Raw genomic sequence first — 15827 nt, forward strand, 5'->3', positions numbered from 1 at the left:
CAGCAGTACACGATAACTGAGCCAGCTAAGAACAGTGGTATTAGGGACAGAACCTCCTGTCTTGTTTGTTGTGAACTGTTCTCCTACATTTACACTCCCCTGTAAACACAAAACTGACTGCATTTGCTGCCCTGACTGTCTGTCCCTGAAAACCATTGAATGAAATTTTAAAATACATTCGCTCAGAAGGGAATTTAAACGTATGTTTCTTACAATTTATCAAATTGATTTTTTATTTTTAATTGAGTGAGTATTTACATCACCACCCTCAGATACGTAGTGGGCAGCTTCTACCGTGAACAGAGGTTACCAATAAGCTCTCTCCTACACATTTCTAGCTTCCCGTGTCATCATTTCTTTTTCTAAATCAATACAAATTTAATAGCAACACCTAAAAATACTAAAGTGACATTTTCACTTTTTAATTTAGAAATGGCAATTTTATAAAGGCTTTCCTGATTTTTTTCCACCGGTGCTAGTGACCAAGGTCACAGGCATGTTACCGTGTAGAAAATGTAGGATATCCCTTCACGTTTTCTAAATGTTTAATGTTGAGAGTATCAAAAAAGCTATCACAACAGTTGGGGGTACCTCCGTTTTCAATGAACCTCACTCTTACGTAAAGATTCTGCAATTGAGGCAGAAAATAGCTCATAAAAAAACATTTCATGTCCAACACTTCAAAAGGTAATTCACTTAGGAGAATGATTTGTCATTGTCCTTAACAAAAATACATTTTCCTCAGAGCATCAAAGGTAATTAATGATAGGTGCTTTGGAAGCAGGGGAACGAGCTATTCCACCCACATAACAAAAATTCTGTTGGTGAAAATAGTGCTTCGTCCATAAGGTTCTTCTCTTAAACCTGCCAACAGGCTGCTGTCTGCAAAAATGCACACAAAAAAATGCTCGTATTGCCACCCTGTCCCCTCCATTAAGAGGGAATCCTCCTTCTTCCTTCAGGCCAAGAGAATCTGTGCCAAGCCCGTAGCTGGTGGCCACGGTGGGACGAAGGTCACGTCGTGATGCAGTTGCTGGTACCCATCCTCACGTCAGGTGGCAGAAGATACTTTTTGTCCAGCATCGTCAGGACCACTCCCAAGCTGGAAGCCTACAGCATCGGCATAACCACGCCTCTTGACCCTTCTCCTTGTCATCTGGAGTCAACGTTCACACCAAGATTGCTTATGAAAAGTGTCACCGGGTCACAATTTCATTTCAGAGGTCTTAGAGCTAGATAATAAAGGCTGTTATAGGCAAACAGATCCTAACAGCATTAAAGTGCAAGTCAGCGATATACAGTGATACAAACACAAAATCCTCTTGTCTGTGCGACACCTGGTAATTGAAGGGAGCACGAAGTTGCACTCACGTCCAACTAACAATTACAAGCCACCGAGTTACTCGAGCTTCTCGGTGTGGGGCTGAAAGGCTTTTGCAACCACATCGTGCTCTTACACAATGCATTTTGACAAGACGAGGTTATGGCTCTCAGATTTCTCACCAGGATTTTGCCAAACTTTTGCCTTAGAGGTCTTTTTCCAGGTGGACAACTTCAAGCCCATCCCAAAAAAAAGGTTTGGGTTCTTGGCACGTTTTTCTTAGGCCAGCGATTAAGACTGGAAAGGGATTTCATAAGGAATGAAGTGTTAAGGGCTGCTTTCAAAAGATTAACTGTGGTAACTAGCTTTGCAGCTGACTGACAGGCTTTCCTTGACACCAGAAACTCCACCTTCTGCTTGCGAGATGTATGTCTAGGAACAAGCAAGTACAACCGCACCAATAAAGCTTCCATTCAAACACGAGAGCTGGACCGCCTTCCCCCTCGCCCATCCCACTGTCGTTAGCAGTAGTGTTTGCTTTCTGCAAATATAAGTACCTGGCACATTCCTCTAGCATAATAAATACAGTGACCACTTGGGATGCAAACAGAAAACAGCTATTAATGCAGGCTGCGTAGCCATAAATAAACCAGTCAATGAATTCTGAACAGAGCCCTTGGAGAGGGGCGCTGCGGTGCCCAGCCCAGGGAGGAACACACCTGCAGAATCTGAGTTGCTTGCTCAGAGCTGCACGGCGAGTCAGCAGGAGAACCAGGCCCACAGTTACATTTTTACTTATTTTTTTCCCCTTGTTTTCATGATTTCAGCTTAAAAATCATGCTGAATGAAACGAACCAGCTCAGCACCAAGAAATGTACAGTGTGGCAACTCCTCTCTCCCTGAAGTCTTCTCCTGAAGTCCAGTTTTCTCCTATTTCCGAGATTTTTTACTCAATATTTCTATTTTAAACATCGTGTTTACTTTCTCGTCTTCCTTTGTTGTCATAGACATTGCTTTTGTGGGACAATATGAAGGCATGGAAGTGAAACTGGAAAATTTAGATGATACCCCTTGGGCATCAGAAACGGACCAAAACATCCCGGGGTCTTTTTCTTCAAGGATGTAATACTTTTATTAGACATTGTCCAGATCTCTGCAAAAGCTCCATCTTTCCACTAGCTCTTACACTCACAGTTCAGCAACCTTAGAGTAGTAAAAACTGGTAAATGTAAACATGCAATAAACCAAAATACTCCGGTGATGCATTTCAAACAGAGAAGTTAAATAATAATAACGCTATAGAAAAATAAATGAAAGACTGCCAATTTCCCTTTCAACACAATTGAACATGTTTACTTCACACAATAAATGGACAATTGGCTGGAGAGGCTCTAGCTAACCGAAGTGCATTAACTTGGAGAGGAATGATGAGAAATCCAGAGAAACTACTCAGTGTCAGGGAGAATTCAAATGGACTGCACTCCCAGGGAATATTCTTCTGATTGACTAAATGGAGTAGTACAAGTGGTTACAGGAGCTGAAGGGCTATAAAAGTCTGCTCCAGAGAAGACTAAGCCAACCCAGGCTGGACTTTAGTTGGAGATTTTCTGTTTTCAAATGGCCTTTTCCCTTTTATGCAATAGGAAAGAATTAACCTTTGAACTCATCCTTTAAGCATGTCTTTTCATTGCTTTAGGGTGCACTATAAAACAATGAGGAAAGCCCTACGTATCTGAAGGTCAGTAGACATGGTCAACTTTAATCTGTGCATGTACACCTAAGTAAGAGCGTGTAGAAAGCCTTTTTCCAGCCTGCAACTTTCCCCTTTCCACCTGCAGCACCGCCCTCCAGACCCTTACCACGCAGGTTCAAGAAGCAGTGATGGTGCTGCGAGGAACCCCACATCTCTTTCTCCTTGGTTTCAAGTATGTGAGTGCTTTTTTTTTTGGTTTCAATGCAACAATTCAAGGCACATAGGACTCAGGGGTAACAAAGGTCAAGCTTGTAATCATACGAGGCCAATATGTAGACCCAGGGCCACTTTTGGGTCTACCAGGTGCCATGAAGCAGCAGGTAGAAATTTGGTCAAATGCACAACCTTTTTGGGCAATCCCCTAGCCCACCAAAACGTGCTGCTATGCTGTTATGCTGGGACGTGACAAAGGAACAAAGCAGAGCTGGGACAGAGAAGCGAAGGGTTCACCCTGATGTGGGTGAACAAGACATCTTCATGCTCTACTCGCTGCATCGGTAACGCCTGTTTTAAGTGATGACATTCGACTGAAAAGGCATTTTGGGAGTTTGATTAAAGTAAGAAAGGTAGAAGTCAGCTTGACCCAAGCATAACACTGAAAGGACCGTTGTGCTATATGTCAGCCTCAACAGAAAGGTAGCTCTCCAACATAAAATGTTTCTTGTGTGCTTCCTTTCCACTTCTAGGAGGTCAGAACCAAGAAGAGTATCAGCCTCAGACAGGTCCTCAGCCCCATTGCTGGGCTTTGGAAGGAGAAAAGCCCACTGTCTCTGAACCTCATGCACCAATGCATTGTTATATCCCCATTTTAACTATATTTGTTCTCCAGCCAACATGCTGTATTTAATCAGCTTTGAGATAATACTTCGCAAGCATTTCTAAGCAGTGGAGCACTTAAAACTTAAATGAATCTTTAAATGCCATGTGGCAAAATCAGCTGCAGAGCAGTGTGTAATTGTCTGTAATTGATTATGAAGGGTGTTTTCCTCCACTGATGATTTATACCATATCCTGAAGCTTAGATCTGTCAGTTCTGGCACTCATGCTGTGAGATTTTAGCAGCCATGCAGTGATTTCCTATAATAGTCAGTCTTTTTGAAGGCTCGGCTATAAAAGTTAATTTGAAGTCATATGCATATGTGTATATAATTGGTAAGCAATGCAATTAGCTGTTGATAGAAATGACCCATCTCAGTGACAGGATTTAGGGAAATACAAGGTAAATTCACTAGATGGAATGTAAGGATTCACGATGCAAGTACTTGCATTTGAAACACTTGCCCATGCACAATCCTTTCATGAAAAGACTTCTTTTCAAAGCACTTGCATAACAGCAATATAACAATGAGTACAACTAGGCAAAGCAACAGTATCCATATAGAGAAACCCAAGGATAAAGCAAGAAACTAAAGTATGAATTGCAGTAAATTCCTTGCAACACCTCCAAGTTATCTATTAATCTTTGTATTTCAGAGGCTATTCCTTGAAATGAACTTTTACAGCTCAACACCACATGCAATAATACGGTACTTTACTTGTTCCAGATTACTCTTCTTTTTCTCAGACTCCAGCTGCCATCATCCTTTTGAGTACAGCTATTTTGGTTTATTCAAAAGTCTCACTTTAGACCAACCAGTCTTTTCTCATCACAAACATGTTCACTGTATGTTTATGAACAACCACAGTACGTATAAATTAACGGGAATGTATTTAAAATACTGAGCAAAATAAATTATTCCTCCTTTCTAAGACAGACACACACACACACGTAGCTGAGTGGTTCTAAGTTCCACAAAATAAACGCACATCCTATCGACGACTACTCTTTACCCTTCCGTTGGAAGAACCTGTCACCTGAAGCCCGTGCTGCAAACCAGCTCGCAATGCTCACTCCTGCACATCTCTCTTCCCACCACCTCGCGAGCTGGTGCTCCCATGCAGAGCATGGCTAATCCCAGCGGAGCACTGCAGCTCTCTGTAACTGCTTGCCAGATTTCCCTGTAAGCGGTTTCTATTTCGAAAACCAAGTACCAGATCCGAGTGAGGCTTAGGACTGCAGGGGGAGGGAACTGATAATTCCTGACTTCATCATGACCCTTCCTATGAATGCGGAGAGAACCGCATTTTGGCAGGAAAAAATGCCTGCATGTGGGGAATGATAAAATCCTGTAGTAGCTCAGACTAAATAGTCAGTGTACGAGAATCCAGGCCTGCAAATCAAACCATATGTTACTCAGCAAGACTCTTATCCCACTTAGACGAGATGGCATCATGGCCATGCAAATGCCTCCTCTTGAACTGGTATTATTTTCATAACCAGATCCTTAGGGAACTTAACCTCGAAGTGGAGAGCTTCCAAAACAATATCACAAATTCCCCAATACATGGCCTCATTTCCCTGGAATCCCAACAAATCACATCCACCGGCCCCGGCTCTCCTCCACGCTCACACCATCTACCTGTCACAAGCACTTCCCCTGCTCACTCGCACTTATCCTCCCGACAACTTGGCCACTTCTTTTGCTCTTCCCCTGCACAGCACAGCATGCAGCCAAAGGAGAGCCCTCGGCACCCTTGTCACTAAATAGGGTCAGTGATAAAGCCCTGCAAGGCTGTAAATGCAGTTATCTGAAATACAAATAAACTCAAACATAAAAGCAAGTCTGGTGGTACAACAAACCAATCTCAGCTGCCCATTAAATAGAACACCTCCTGCATTATTTTTATTTTAATTCTTGAATTGTGATGACGATTCTGAAACTGAAAACCAGCTTTAAAAGATGCAGAAACTAAACAATTGCAGCAGCCTTAGAGACTAGCAACACGGCTAACTGAAAATCTAAGAAATCTTCATGGTTGATGAGCAAGTTTCCAGGGACTGCTAGTCTCATGATGCATTTGTAATCCAGAACAATCAGTGAGAGGACAAGTGAAATCATAGAAAAAGAAATATAGTTTTCTTTTTAATATTTATAGTAGCTGTTTTCCTCTGTGAAAATATGACAGCAGAGAGCCCTTGAATGAGAAACTCCTGCAAATGAAAGGATAGTCAGGAGAATAGAGAGTGATGGAATTTTTGCTCATGGGTTGAAATAGGATTCTCACTTTCAAATGTATTGTTTTTCAAACACATAGTCCCCCTTTTAAAAGCAAAATGCCTTTTTTTTCTGCTAAGAAGTTTGAGAAAAACAAAGTTAACCAGTAAAAACTGACCTGACAAGCATGTTATAAGACAGAGATGTTTTCCTCTGTGAAAACAATAGCTTTGGAGAAGTTCCATGTTGCATCATTTAATGATAAACAGCAAAACTGTGGGCAGTGGTTGGCACTGGAGTCACACGCACTGAAATAACACTTTCCCCTCAAGGAACAATTTTCAGGGGACACAACTGAGCTCACACCAAACCCTGGGCATTTTTCAAGCCATCAACTTATCTCCGGGTTATGATGATGCTTTTATTTTCAGGCAGAAGTCTAATAAGTGTCTTCTATCTAAGCAGCTAATATTTATCTTTGTCTCTCTAGTTAAGTATACAACATTTGAAAAGCTACATTGAATTTTAGCCATGGAGATGTGGAAACTGAGCTGAGGGCTTCTCGTTCTTTGGAGTATACTCAGAGGCCAAAGTACCTCTCCCTCCCCAGTGATTTTCAAGCAAATGAGTAAAATCACAAAAGAAATGTAAAATGTGGCAAAGCAAGTCAAACAAAATAAGAACTAAATTTTTTGCTAAAAAAAAAATATATATATATTTTTCATATCTGACAAAGCTCCTGTCCTCCACCTTAAGACTTTGTAAGACACCACCCCTTAGAGGATGACAGCTGATGCATTACTGGAGGGATTTCTCTGCTGTATTTCTAACCAAGTAGATTCAGAAAACAACAACACTGTTTGAAATCCCAACACCAAGCTCCACCCTAACTCTAAGCGCATCCAAACTTTCAAACACCCACCTCTACTGAAGAACTGTTTTTAAGGCAGGGTATTACTGCGACAGCGATAACCTACTGGACAGGCTCCAAGAACCACCTGCAGAAATTCCGTCCCACTTGTTAATGTTGCAGATGAACCAAACCCTCAGATCCACATTGCCCTGACCAGACGTGGATCCAAACCCCACAGAAGGTCCCTGTTGTTAATAACGAGGTGAACCAAAGCCTCAGCTACAGACTGCCCTCAGCCTCGCAGTGCTGGCGGTCTGGGTGTGGGTCTAGCTGTCTTTTATGAAGACTCACTGCAAGACAATCAAAAGTTATTAAAAGAAGTCTTTAGGAGACGATAGTATGTGGGAATCAAGGCTGTTTTGGCAAGCGGCGGCCTGTGACAATGCCAAAGGCCTGTTACTTGTTCAACTGGTTTGTTGTTTGTGGCGCTGCCCTCTCCAGAAATGCTTGCTGCCAGTGACAAGCGATTGCAAAATCTGCTTTGTGCAATCCTGTTGTGTGCATCTTGCATCTGGCATTCGCTTTTGTTCCTCGCTCAACATCAGCATCTTAACCAACTGCCTGAGATCTGATTTAGTATTGCCCCTATTTTTATTTTATTAGTCTTTCTGTTTTGAGGTGGATTCTGGATGCTGAGCTACAAAATTCTCTCCCCTCAGTTCTTTAATTTTTTTACCTGAAAAATACCTCTTTGTATCTGGTACCTAGTTACTACAATAATAGTCACCTTAGAAACATTATAAATACACAATTAAATAGGATTCTGTTCCAAAGTCCGTTTAAGTCAGTAAAAAATTTTCCATTGACTTCAATAAGCTGTGGGATCAGGCCCCAAAATACTTCACATAGATTTTTTTTTCCATCTATAGACTGCTAATACAGAACATATTCCTTTCTTTTCACATTTCTGCTCTGACATCCCTGATTTCCTTGCCTTGAGACACATAGTGCTGCATTGGGATGTGCTTTCGTCCCATGCTGGCCTCCTAGGTGCCAGCCTAAACCCATCCCTAAATGTCGTTTGGTTTAACACTTATTTATGCCCCTTCCAAACAAAGCTCCCATCACAAGGAGGTGCTGGCTTTGTGTTTTGGTAAAAGTTCTTCAAACTCTTTATCTACTTTCTGTTACCTGTCTGCGCAGAGGGATTCGCTTTGTCAGCTTGTGGACAGCCGGCTGGCTGCTGAAGTCGGGCTTCTTGGTGGTGTTCTTCATGCGGCACAGGATGACCGTCAGCACCATGCAGGCGATCAGGAAGACCCCTATGCAGTAAATTGCTATTTCCAGGTAGTCTGGAGATGTCGGATATTCTTTCTCTTTTTCAGGAGCTGGATCGCAGGTTTTCGGGAGGGAACAACCATGCCACAGAGTTAGCACACAGTACAGGTATAGTTCAGCACAGCGCTTGGAACAACATGACATGGTAAAATATCAGCAGTTCTTGCCGTGACTTTGTGACACTCAGAACACTGTGGATATTTAGGCTATTTTGCAATCTGGGAACAATGCCTCTCTCCAAATCAGCTTTAACTTCTTGGTTTGCCATCGTGTGTGCTCATGTACATAAGTAGGCACATACAGACACGTACGTGTGTCTGCCTGCTCAGGTAGACAACCACACATCAAAATATTGAATGATCAAGTCTAATTTCAAGGGAAAGGAAGGAACTGAAGTATTCAAACTAGGTTCAGGTTCATTTTGTTGCTCAAGTCCAACTTCAAAAGCACTGTAATTATTTTTAACCACATAAAGGCACATTTAAAGATATAATACTGAATTTGCTAGCCTGAAAGAAGAATGTCTCGACTCGCAAATAGAAGTCGAGGCTTGAGTCTGCATTGCTTGTTTATCCGAAATTCTCTCTGGGAGCTTATAATATAGAAGGAAGGCAGAAGGGTCCCTCGCCATGTTTCTAAATTTTGCCGAATTGCTAACAGCATGTCTCAGTGAGTGCTCCTTTGTCAGCCACGCTAAGGCTGTGTATTTTAAGGAACTTCACCAGCGGTTACTAGTCTATGAGATTAGGCTTTAGTGGGAGTGGTTCTACCTAGCTGTTACTGTGACTGAAACCATTTTGAAATCATCTTTGAGACAGTTAGATGTGCAAACACAGTCCCCTAATCCCTTATCTGGGATTTACCCCCCAGATAAACAGCATTCCACAGCGATCAGCAGTCACTCCACAAGCAATGCACGTTCAAGCTGAAATTTTCTTGTGCTTTGTTCAAGGCTTGTAAGATATTCCATTCAACAAAATTGGTTAGAATATGCTATTCAAGCACTTGCAAAATGCAAACACTGCTAGCAAAGCAAGCTTTACAGTGGTACCGCCTGCCTGCTTGGTGACAGACCACACATGCTTGGTGTTCACGTACGAGTGAAATGTAGTAACGTTGCCTCATTCAGTATATTTTACAAAGGGGTAAGAAATTATCCGCAGAAAATTCCACTCATGTACAATGAATCTCAGCAATATGCACATGCAGGTTTTGTACCTCTTCCTCAGGATTAACAATTAATAAATGGTAAGCACAAGATGACCCAGCAAACCTCAGGTGGTTCACATTTTTTCAAAGGAACTCTTAAGGCAGCTGCCAACAGTTATAAACAAGAACACTTGACTAGTGTCAAAACCAACTATGGTTACATCTTCTAACAGCTGATAACAATTTTCAGGCAATAAAGCACATTGATGTTTGTTTCTTTTAAGGACAGAAACATCATCAACCCCAGAACAGCAAGACATGCTTTGCAGTAAAAGCAAATGACTACTTGTTTTCTTAGTGCATGCAATGTTTAAAGATGCATGGAGCTGATTCCCAAGATATGGAAGGCACTGCTTCTGTACATAATCCATCGGCATTAAAATTAGAATTTTCATCTAAAATTTGGATGACAGGTAAAAGTGAATTTCAGCATATTGAATAGCTTAGGTACTTTGACGAATCAGTACATGATTATGGCCAAATCAGTCCCAAAGCTTCTTAAGAAACTCTGAATTTCCTCCTCTTGAAGTTTACAATGATTGATGTGGTGATTTTCAGTTATCGCACTTAAGTGAGAAGGAAGCTCAGCTTCCTATTGTTTTTGATGAACATTTAACAGATGTAAAAAATCAATAAATTAAGTGCAATAGCATTTTACCGTTTTAAATGTTTTTGGAGTTGCAAATCAGAATGTCACAAGACAATCCATTGGCTTGAGACAAGTGCATTTAAATAAATATTTATATAAAATCATTGTAAAAACGTTGAGGAAACCTGAAGTCATTTTCCAAGACAGAAGCTGTGCTAATTCTGCAGCAATCAACAAGGGGAAAAAAAGAGGAAAAACCACTGAAAGAGAGCAGTGTATACCTGGCAGAACTGTCAACCATGCAGTGTGAAAGGATATCCCAATAGAATTACCCGCCAAGCATGTATACTCCCCAGCATCCTCAAAAGTTACATTCCGTATATAGAGAACCTCAATTTCTTTGTCCGTGGTGTTAACACCGGCAGCCTAGAAAAAAAAAAGAGGGAAGCAAGAGAAAAAGCTAGACATTGAGAGAATTCTTGTGGATAGGGAGATGAAGCCACAGGGCTTTGCACTTTGGAAAGGCAGAGGTGGAGAGATGCAAAGCTCCTTCCCCATCCACAGTCCCTCATCCAAAAGGCGTTTACCAACAGGTCCCAGCTCACCTCAGAAAGTCATCAACACCCTTCACCAGACCTAAACTCACCACCTAGACATGCATGCAATCAAACGACATGGAAAAATTAACCCACAAAGATTTTTTTTTCCTTCTTTTTCAATAAAGAGTTGAAAGAAAAACAGAGAAAACACAGTAGGACAGAACATGGTATCCTTCACGTGTAGTTGCCTGTTTCAGAGGAATAAAAATATATTCTGAAAGGATGAAAGAAGGTAAATTCTGCTCCAAAGGACACCACTTAGCAAATGTCTCCAGCAATCTGTGGTACTTGCACCATCCACTGCACTAAAATGCTGTACATTTTGCAGTGTTGCCAGATCTCAGAGTTCCATCTGAAATCCTGTAATATTTGATGGTTTGCTTAGGACCACAGGGGACAGAGTCATGCTGGTAGGAAGATGTCTATGCTCGTGTTCAGAGAGGATCAGTTGTGACTCTCAGATGTGGAGAGGAACTGGATCCCAATGGTGCAAGAACCACGGAGGAGGAATACATATTTTTCTAAATCTTAGAGAGAGAGACAGAGGAAAAACATAGACTTTCTTTCTGCTCTTCTTCTGGACTTGCTAGATCTCTGTCGTGACAGGCCATTACATGGCAAACCAGTCAGCGTATCAGTGTTTATCCAAACTTTTACAAATAGATTGAATCCAAAATCCAGAGGCTTTTAGACCTGGGACTTTCCAGTTGTACGAGGATGTGTGCAACAGGGCGTCAGTGCCAATGCCTCTGTTATGGAGACTTAGGGAAATTATTTTAAACAGAGATACTGTTGGGTTTTGTCTCTGTTCCATTGAAAAACATCACTTTGAAGTATGTGGTGAGGGAATAAGCAAATTTTTACTAAATCATTTTCAAGTAAATTTAGCTGTGAGTCGTAGACACATCATTGCCAGTCTTTATTGTTTGTGATGGATTATAACCCAGCAATAATGGGCGAATACAACTGGGAAACACTCCCAACCCTGCAGCACTGCAGGTGATGTAGGAGGCCATCAGTGACTCAACTGACCTGGCATATGCTTCAGTGGCTACTTATATGAATGTTTCATATATATACACACACACATGCATGTATATGTGTAAAATATATAAATACACCAATTAGACTGTAATTACATTTCCAACGAGTAGCCTGTATGTGAATTGCAGAAGTATGCAGAATTAAGAACAAAACTGAACATAAACATGTACACACAGAGAAAGCAGATACAAGACAGAATAAAGAAAGACATCAGAAACCACTGCTTGTGGTACACACAGAATATTGTGGGAATTTTTCCATGGCTGCTGGTTTAATACCAGTTGCATCACCAAAGGAGGATTACAAATATACCACAAGGCCAAGGAGTTATCCTACAAGCTGCCTGCAGTTTCCCAAATCACCATTTTTTCCAGCTTCTACATCCAGCTTTCTTTAAAAAACGTTGTTACCTTGTATACTCGGCAGAACAGAGAGCCAGGCAGACTGGTTGGCCTCCCCTATATAATTGGAGACCTTACAAATATATTCTCCAGCGTCCGCCTCTGTCACATTGTACAGTGTCAGCACTTCAGCATTGGAACTATTTATCCCCGAATGCTAGAATAGACCAATAACATAGGAGAACAATGTAACTGCTGCCCAAAAAGGACACAAATCTGTCTATGGTCCCACCACCAACACATCATATGAATACGCCTTCCACTTCATGCAAGCATCAGGGTCAAAACGTTGAGGGTTTGGGTTTTGCTTGTTTTCTGCTTTGTTTTTACATCCAAAGCATCACCAACCAGCTCAGAAAACTCCACAGTGCAGAACAACCTGGTGCCACTGATATGCCACATCACACTGGGGAAAAACAGACATCTCTGAAGGCTCAGCATGTGGAAAACCCAACCCTCCAACAAACTTTTGGCAGCAGGTGCCATGTAACTAAACAGTCTTTGAAATAAATAGGCTGAGGGAACATGAAACAAATGGAGCACATACTCCCAGTATGTTATGGATGCACTCTAACAATACGTAAACGTCAATAAAGATCCTTAAGAGGGTTTTCATTATTTCTTTTTTCTGAGTAAGTCGTGCCTGAAATGTTTAGAGATAAAGGCCTTCAAAGAAGTTTAAAAAAAAAAATGTGTCTGTAAGCTGCCTAATCAGCATTTAGACTACCAAACGTTTATCTAACTTATTTTGTTTCTAACACTTCCACTTTCAAAAGAGGTTCAGATCTCAGAATTCTTGGATTCACATCAACTAAATACAACGCTTTAAAGAAGTTGTCACCACCGCTAGCATCTGCAATGCCTCACCTTTAGAACCTGGAGATACGGCAGTCCATCTGGTCCGTATTTACTGCCATTCTTCTCTACATGCTTTATCCACTGAATATGAGGTTGAGCATCACTGTAGACTTTGCAGACAAACTCGACGTCACCTCCGACTACTGCAGAGGCGTTTGCAGGAAGGCCAGCTTGGAGGATAGGCCTGTGCGGTGATCGCTCTGTTCAGATGGGAGGGCAAGTGAGAGGGAGCAAGGGAGAGAAAGAGAGAGAAATAAAGATGCATAAATAAGCAGAGCTGCCAAGAAAACTGCAAGTGAACTCGAGCCAAAAAGCCCTGTAAGCCTGTTGGCTGACTCCTCCGAAATAACACTGCAGCCAAAACGTATAACAAAAACTACAGTTCAAAGGAGATGACTTGAGCACTACACTTGTAATATAAAGAATAGCTATTTGGGGGGGAGGGGAAAAACCTTGCCTAAAAGCTTTACGCATTTTTCATAGTCCAATCAAGCAAGAAATAAGTAAAATGCCTTCTTTTCTTTTTCAAGAGTTACTGTAATAAGTACCTCGGAGTTTTGAAGCATACTAACTGGACTAAACCTCCACAAATTAGGAAGGAAGATTTTTTTTAATTAATCAACAAGGTATTGAAATAAAAAGGAATTTCTCAGAACTAGCAGAAGCCTCAGCACTGGAAGGCACCATGGAGGACACAGAGCAGATAGCTCACCTTTTCAAAGCACCGATCCATACACCAACAACAGATGCTCTCTACACCCAGATACAACAGCAGCAATTTCATTTTGTTGTTATTTTGAGAAGGACGCAAGGTAATACCTAGATCTCTAGAAAACCACTGTATATTTAACGTGAGCTAATGCAGCTTTTCATCTATTGACTTGCCAGAGCATTTCATACATATTCTTCATTCAGCTTGCATCACTGAACGTGCCAAGTGTAGCCTTTATCATCTGGGTGTCCAGAGAGCCACTGCAGCCAGTGTCCCTAGTGCAGCTTTGTGGGCATCTGAGCAAAGCATGGATGGGAGCCTTGCCCTCAGCTATGATGGTGAGGCAACTTTCCACCACCCTCACCAAGCCTGAAAGCTGCTCAGATCTCCTGGGTGGTAAGCAGTGCACCAGCCCAGCTCCCAAGTCTCCAGGGCCACCAGCAGGCTTTTTTGCTGGATAAGGCAAGTGGGAAAGCACAAGGGCTTTTCATTTGATCACATAAGGAAACACCCTGAAAATGACAGCACTAATTACCAAATCTTTTTATTTTTCAGTGGGCAGTATGGACATCACTAAAGGCCCCCAGAAAAGCCTTCAGGGAACTGTGGCTTTCCATCATCTAAGGGGCAACTCCCTCTTCATGAAAACTTAACTCTACCCTTTCCTTCTAGAAGAATATAAGGTTAATAATGACCTAGGTACACATTCAACCTATGAATCTAAAGCGAAGAGCCCACTGCTCATCACTGCCTGAGCTTCTCTCCTGCTCCAGGAATTCTTTCGAAGATCAGGAAAAAAAGAGAGCGAATCTAAATATTTATTTTTAGAGGCTGTACACTGGAAAGGCTTTGACGTTAAGAGCCAAATCAACTGAATTTCAAATCAAGCACTCCTTAAACATACTAGTTTCCAATAAACTGTTTCACAAGCAAACATTGCGAGTGTAATAGCAAATAATGATGCCCGTGGAACAATGGGATCTTTCATACAGTCCAATATATTTGGCATGCGGCAAACATCTACTGGGAATTTATTCACCGAGGCTACGCTGGCAGCATACTACAAAGCAGCAGTCTTATTTTACTTGTGGCAAAAGTGCATTTGTATTGCATTTATTAAATTATTCCATGGCTATGTATGTCATTTTCAAAAGATCTAGGAATGGTTTAACCTTTTCTTTTAATTTGTAAATTACAGTAGAACATATAAATTACTATTTTACAGTTCTGGAGAAAACTTTTTAAAGTTTCTCACCCTATGCTAAATAAGCTCTAATTTCACCTCCCTCGCTCCTTCATTTGGGTACAAAAACAGCAAGCAAAATCTCTCTTTAATAGAAACCTTACACCATCTTCCAAAACTTATTACAGCTGCCTTCAGTATAAAATGAAACCTTAGAGAATGTTATTTAAAATGTTTTTTAGAAGTCAGTAGGCCTCATGTTTCATTTCTCCACATCAGGGTTTGATTTCCTTTGTGACCTTACTCGCTGCCCTTAAACAAACCAGAGAATGAGGCCCGAAACATCTTGGAAAAGTTCCTACTATGCCAGCATCAACACACGAAATGTGTTTAGTTTATCCCGATAGCCATCAATGATTTAATCTTTTATTGATGACTGTCAAATATTTCCTCTACCAAAAAAGAAAAGGTCAAGCAAAGAAGTAAAAGGAAAGTTCTTGCATTCTTGTCACAAATTCCTTAAAAATCTAAAGACAGTGGGTGCACATATACAGGTAAAACATTTGTGAAATTTCTTCTGAGGGTAAGAAATTAAAAAAAAAAAAAAAAAAGTAAAGAAAACAACCTTTAGTTATCCTCCAACATGTAGAGTGTTGATTATTGTTCGCTCAACTCCCCCGCTTCAGCAGAAGGGAGTATTCCTGCGTGCACACAAGCAAGCACAAAAGAACGTAACATCATGATGCAAACTCAGTGGGGTTTCATGACAAACCTGAAGTCCAAGGACCACAAGAAAGGCCATTAGCATCAGGGAAAGAAATAAAATATAGACAAACTTCCACTAATTACAAATGACCAGCGATAATTCTGTACAGAACCATTTCTTGGCAAGTCATTTCAGAATGTTATCCTGTCTTCGCCATTTCTCAGCA

At 41.2% G+C, this 15827-nt stretch overlaps 1 protein-coding gene across 13 annotated transcripts in view; it reads right to left on the bottom strand.

Moving 5' to 3' along the window:
• FGFR2 (fibroblast growth factor receptor 2) overlaps window positions 1-15827 on the bottom strand; it is a 107979-nt gene that overhangs the window by 17251 nt on the left and 74901 nt on the right. For 6 of the 13 annotated variants that reach the window (XM_035329965.1, XM_035329966.1, XM_035329963.1 and 3 more), the window contains 3 exons: window positions 13010-13200; window positions 12152-12299; window positions 8148-8350 (listed from right to left, as the gene is read on the bottom strand). In XM_035329965.1, the coding sequence (XP_035185856.1) occupies window positions 8148-8350; window positions 12152-12299; window positions 13010-13200 (542 nt within the window). Of the gene's footprint in view, window positions 1-8147; window positions 8351-10379; window positions 10525-12151; window positions 12300-13009; window positions 13201-15827 lie in introns of all 13 variants that reach the window. The other 7 variants (XM_035329975.1, XM_035329973.1, XM_035329967.1 and 4 more) reach the window with 4 other exon arrangements.

This window comes from Oxyura jamaicensis, chromosome 6, assembly GCF_011077185.1.
Source record: "Oxyura jamaicensis isolate SHBP4307 breed ruddy duck chromosome 6, BPBGC_Ojam_1.0, whole genome shotgun sequence".
Lineage (NCBI taxonomy): Eukaryota > Metazoa > Chordata > Aves > Anseriformes > Anatidae > Oxyura > Oxyura jamaicensis.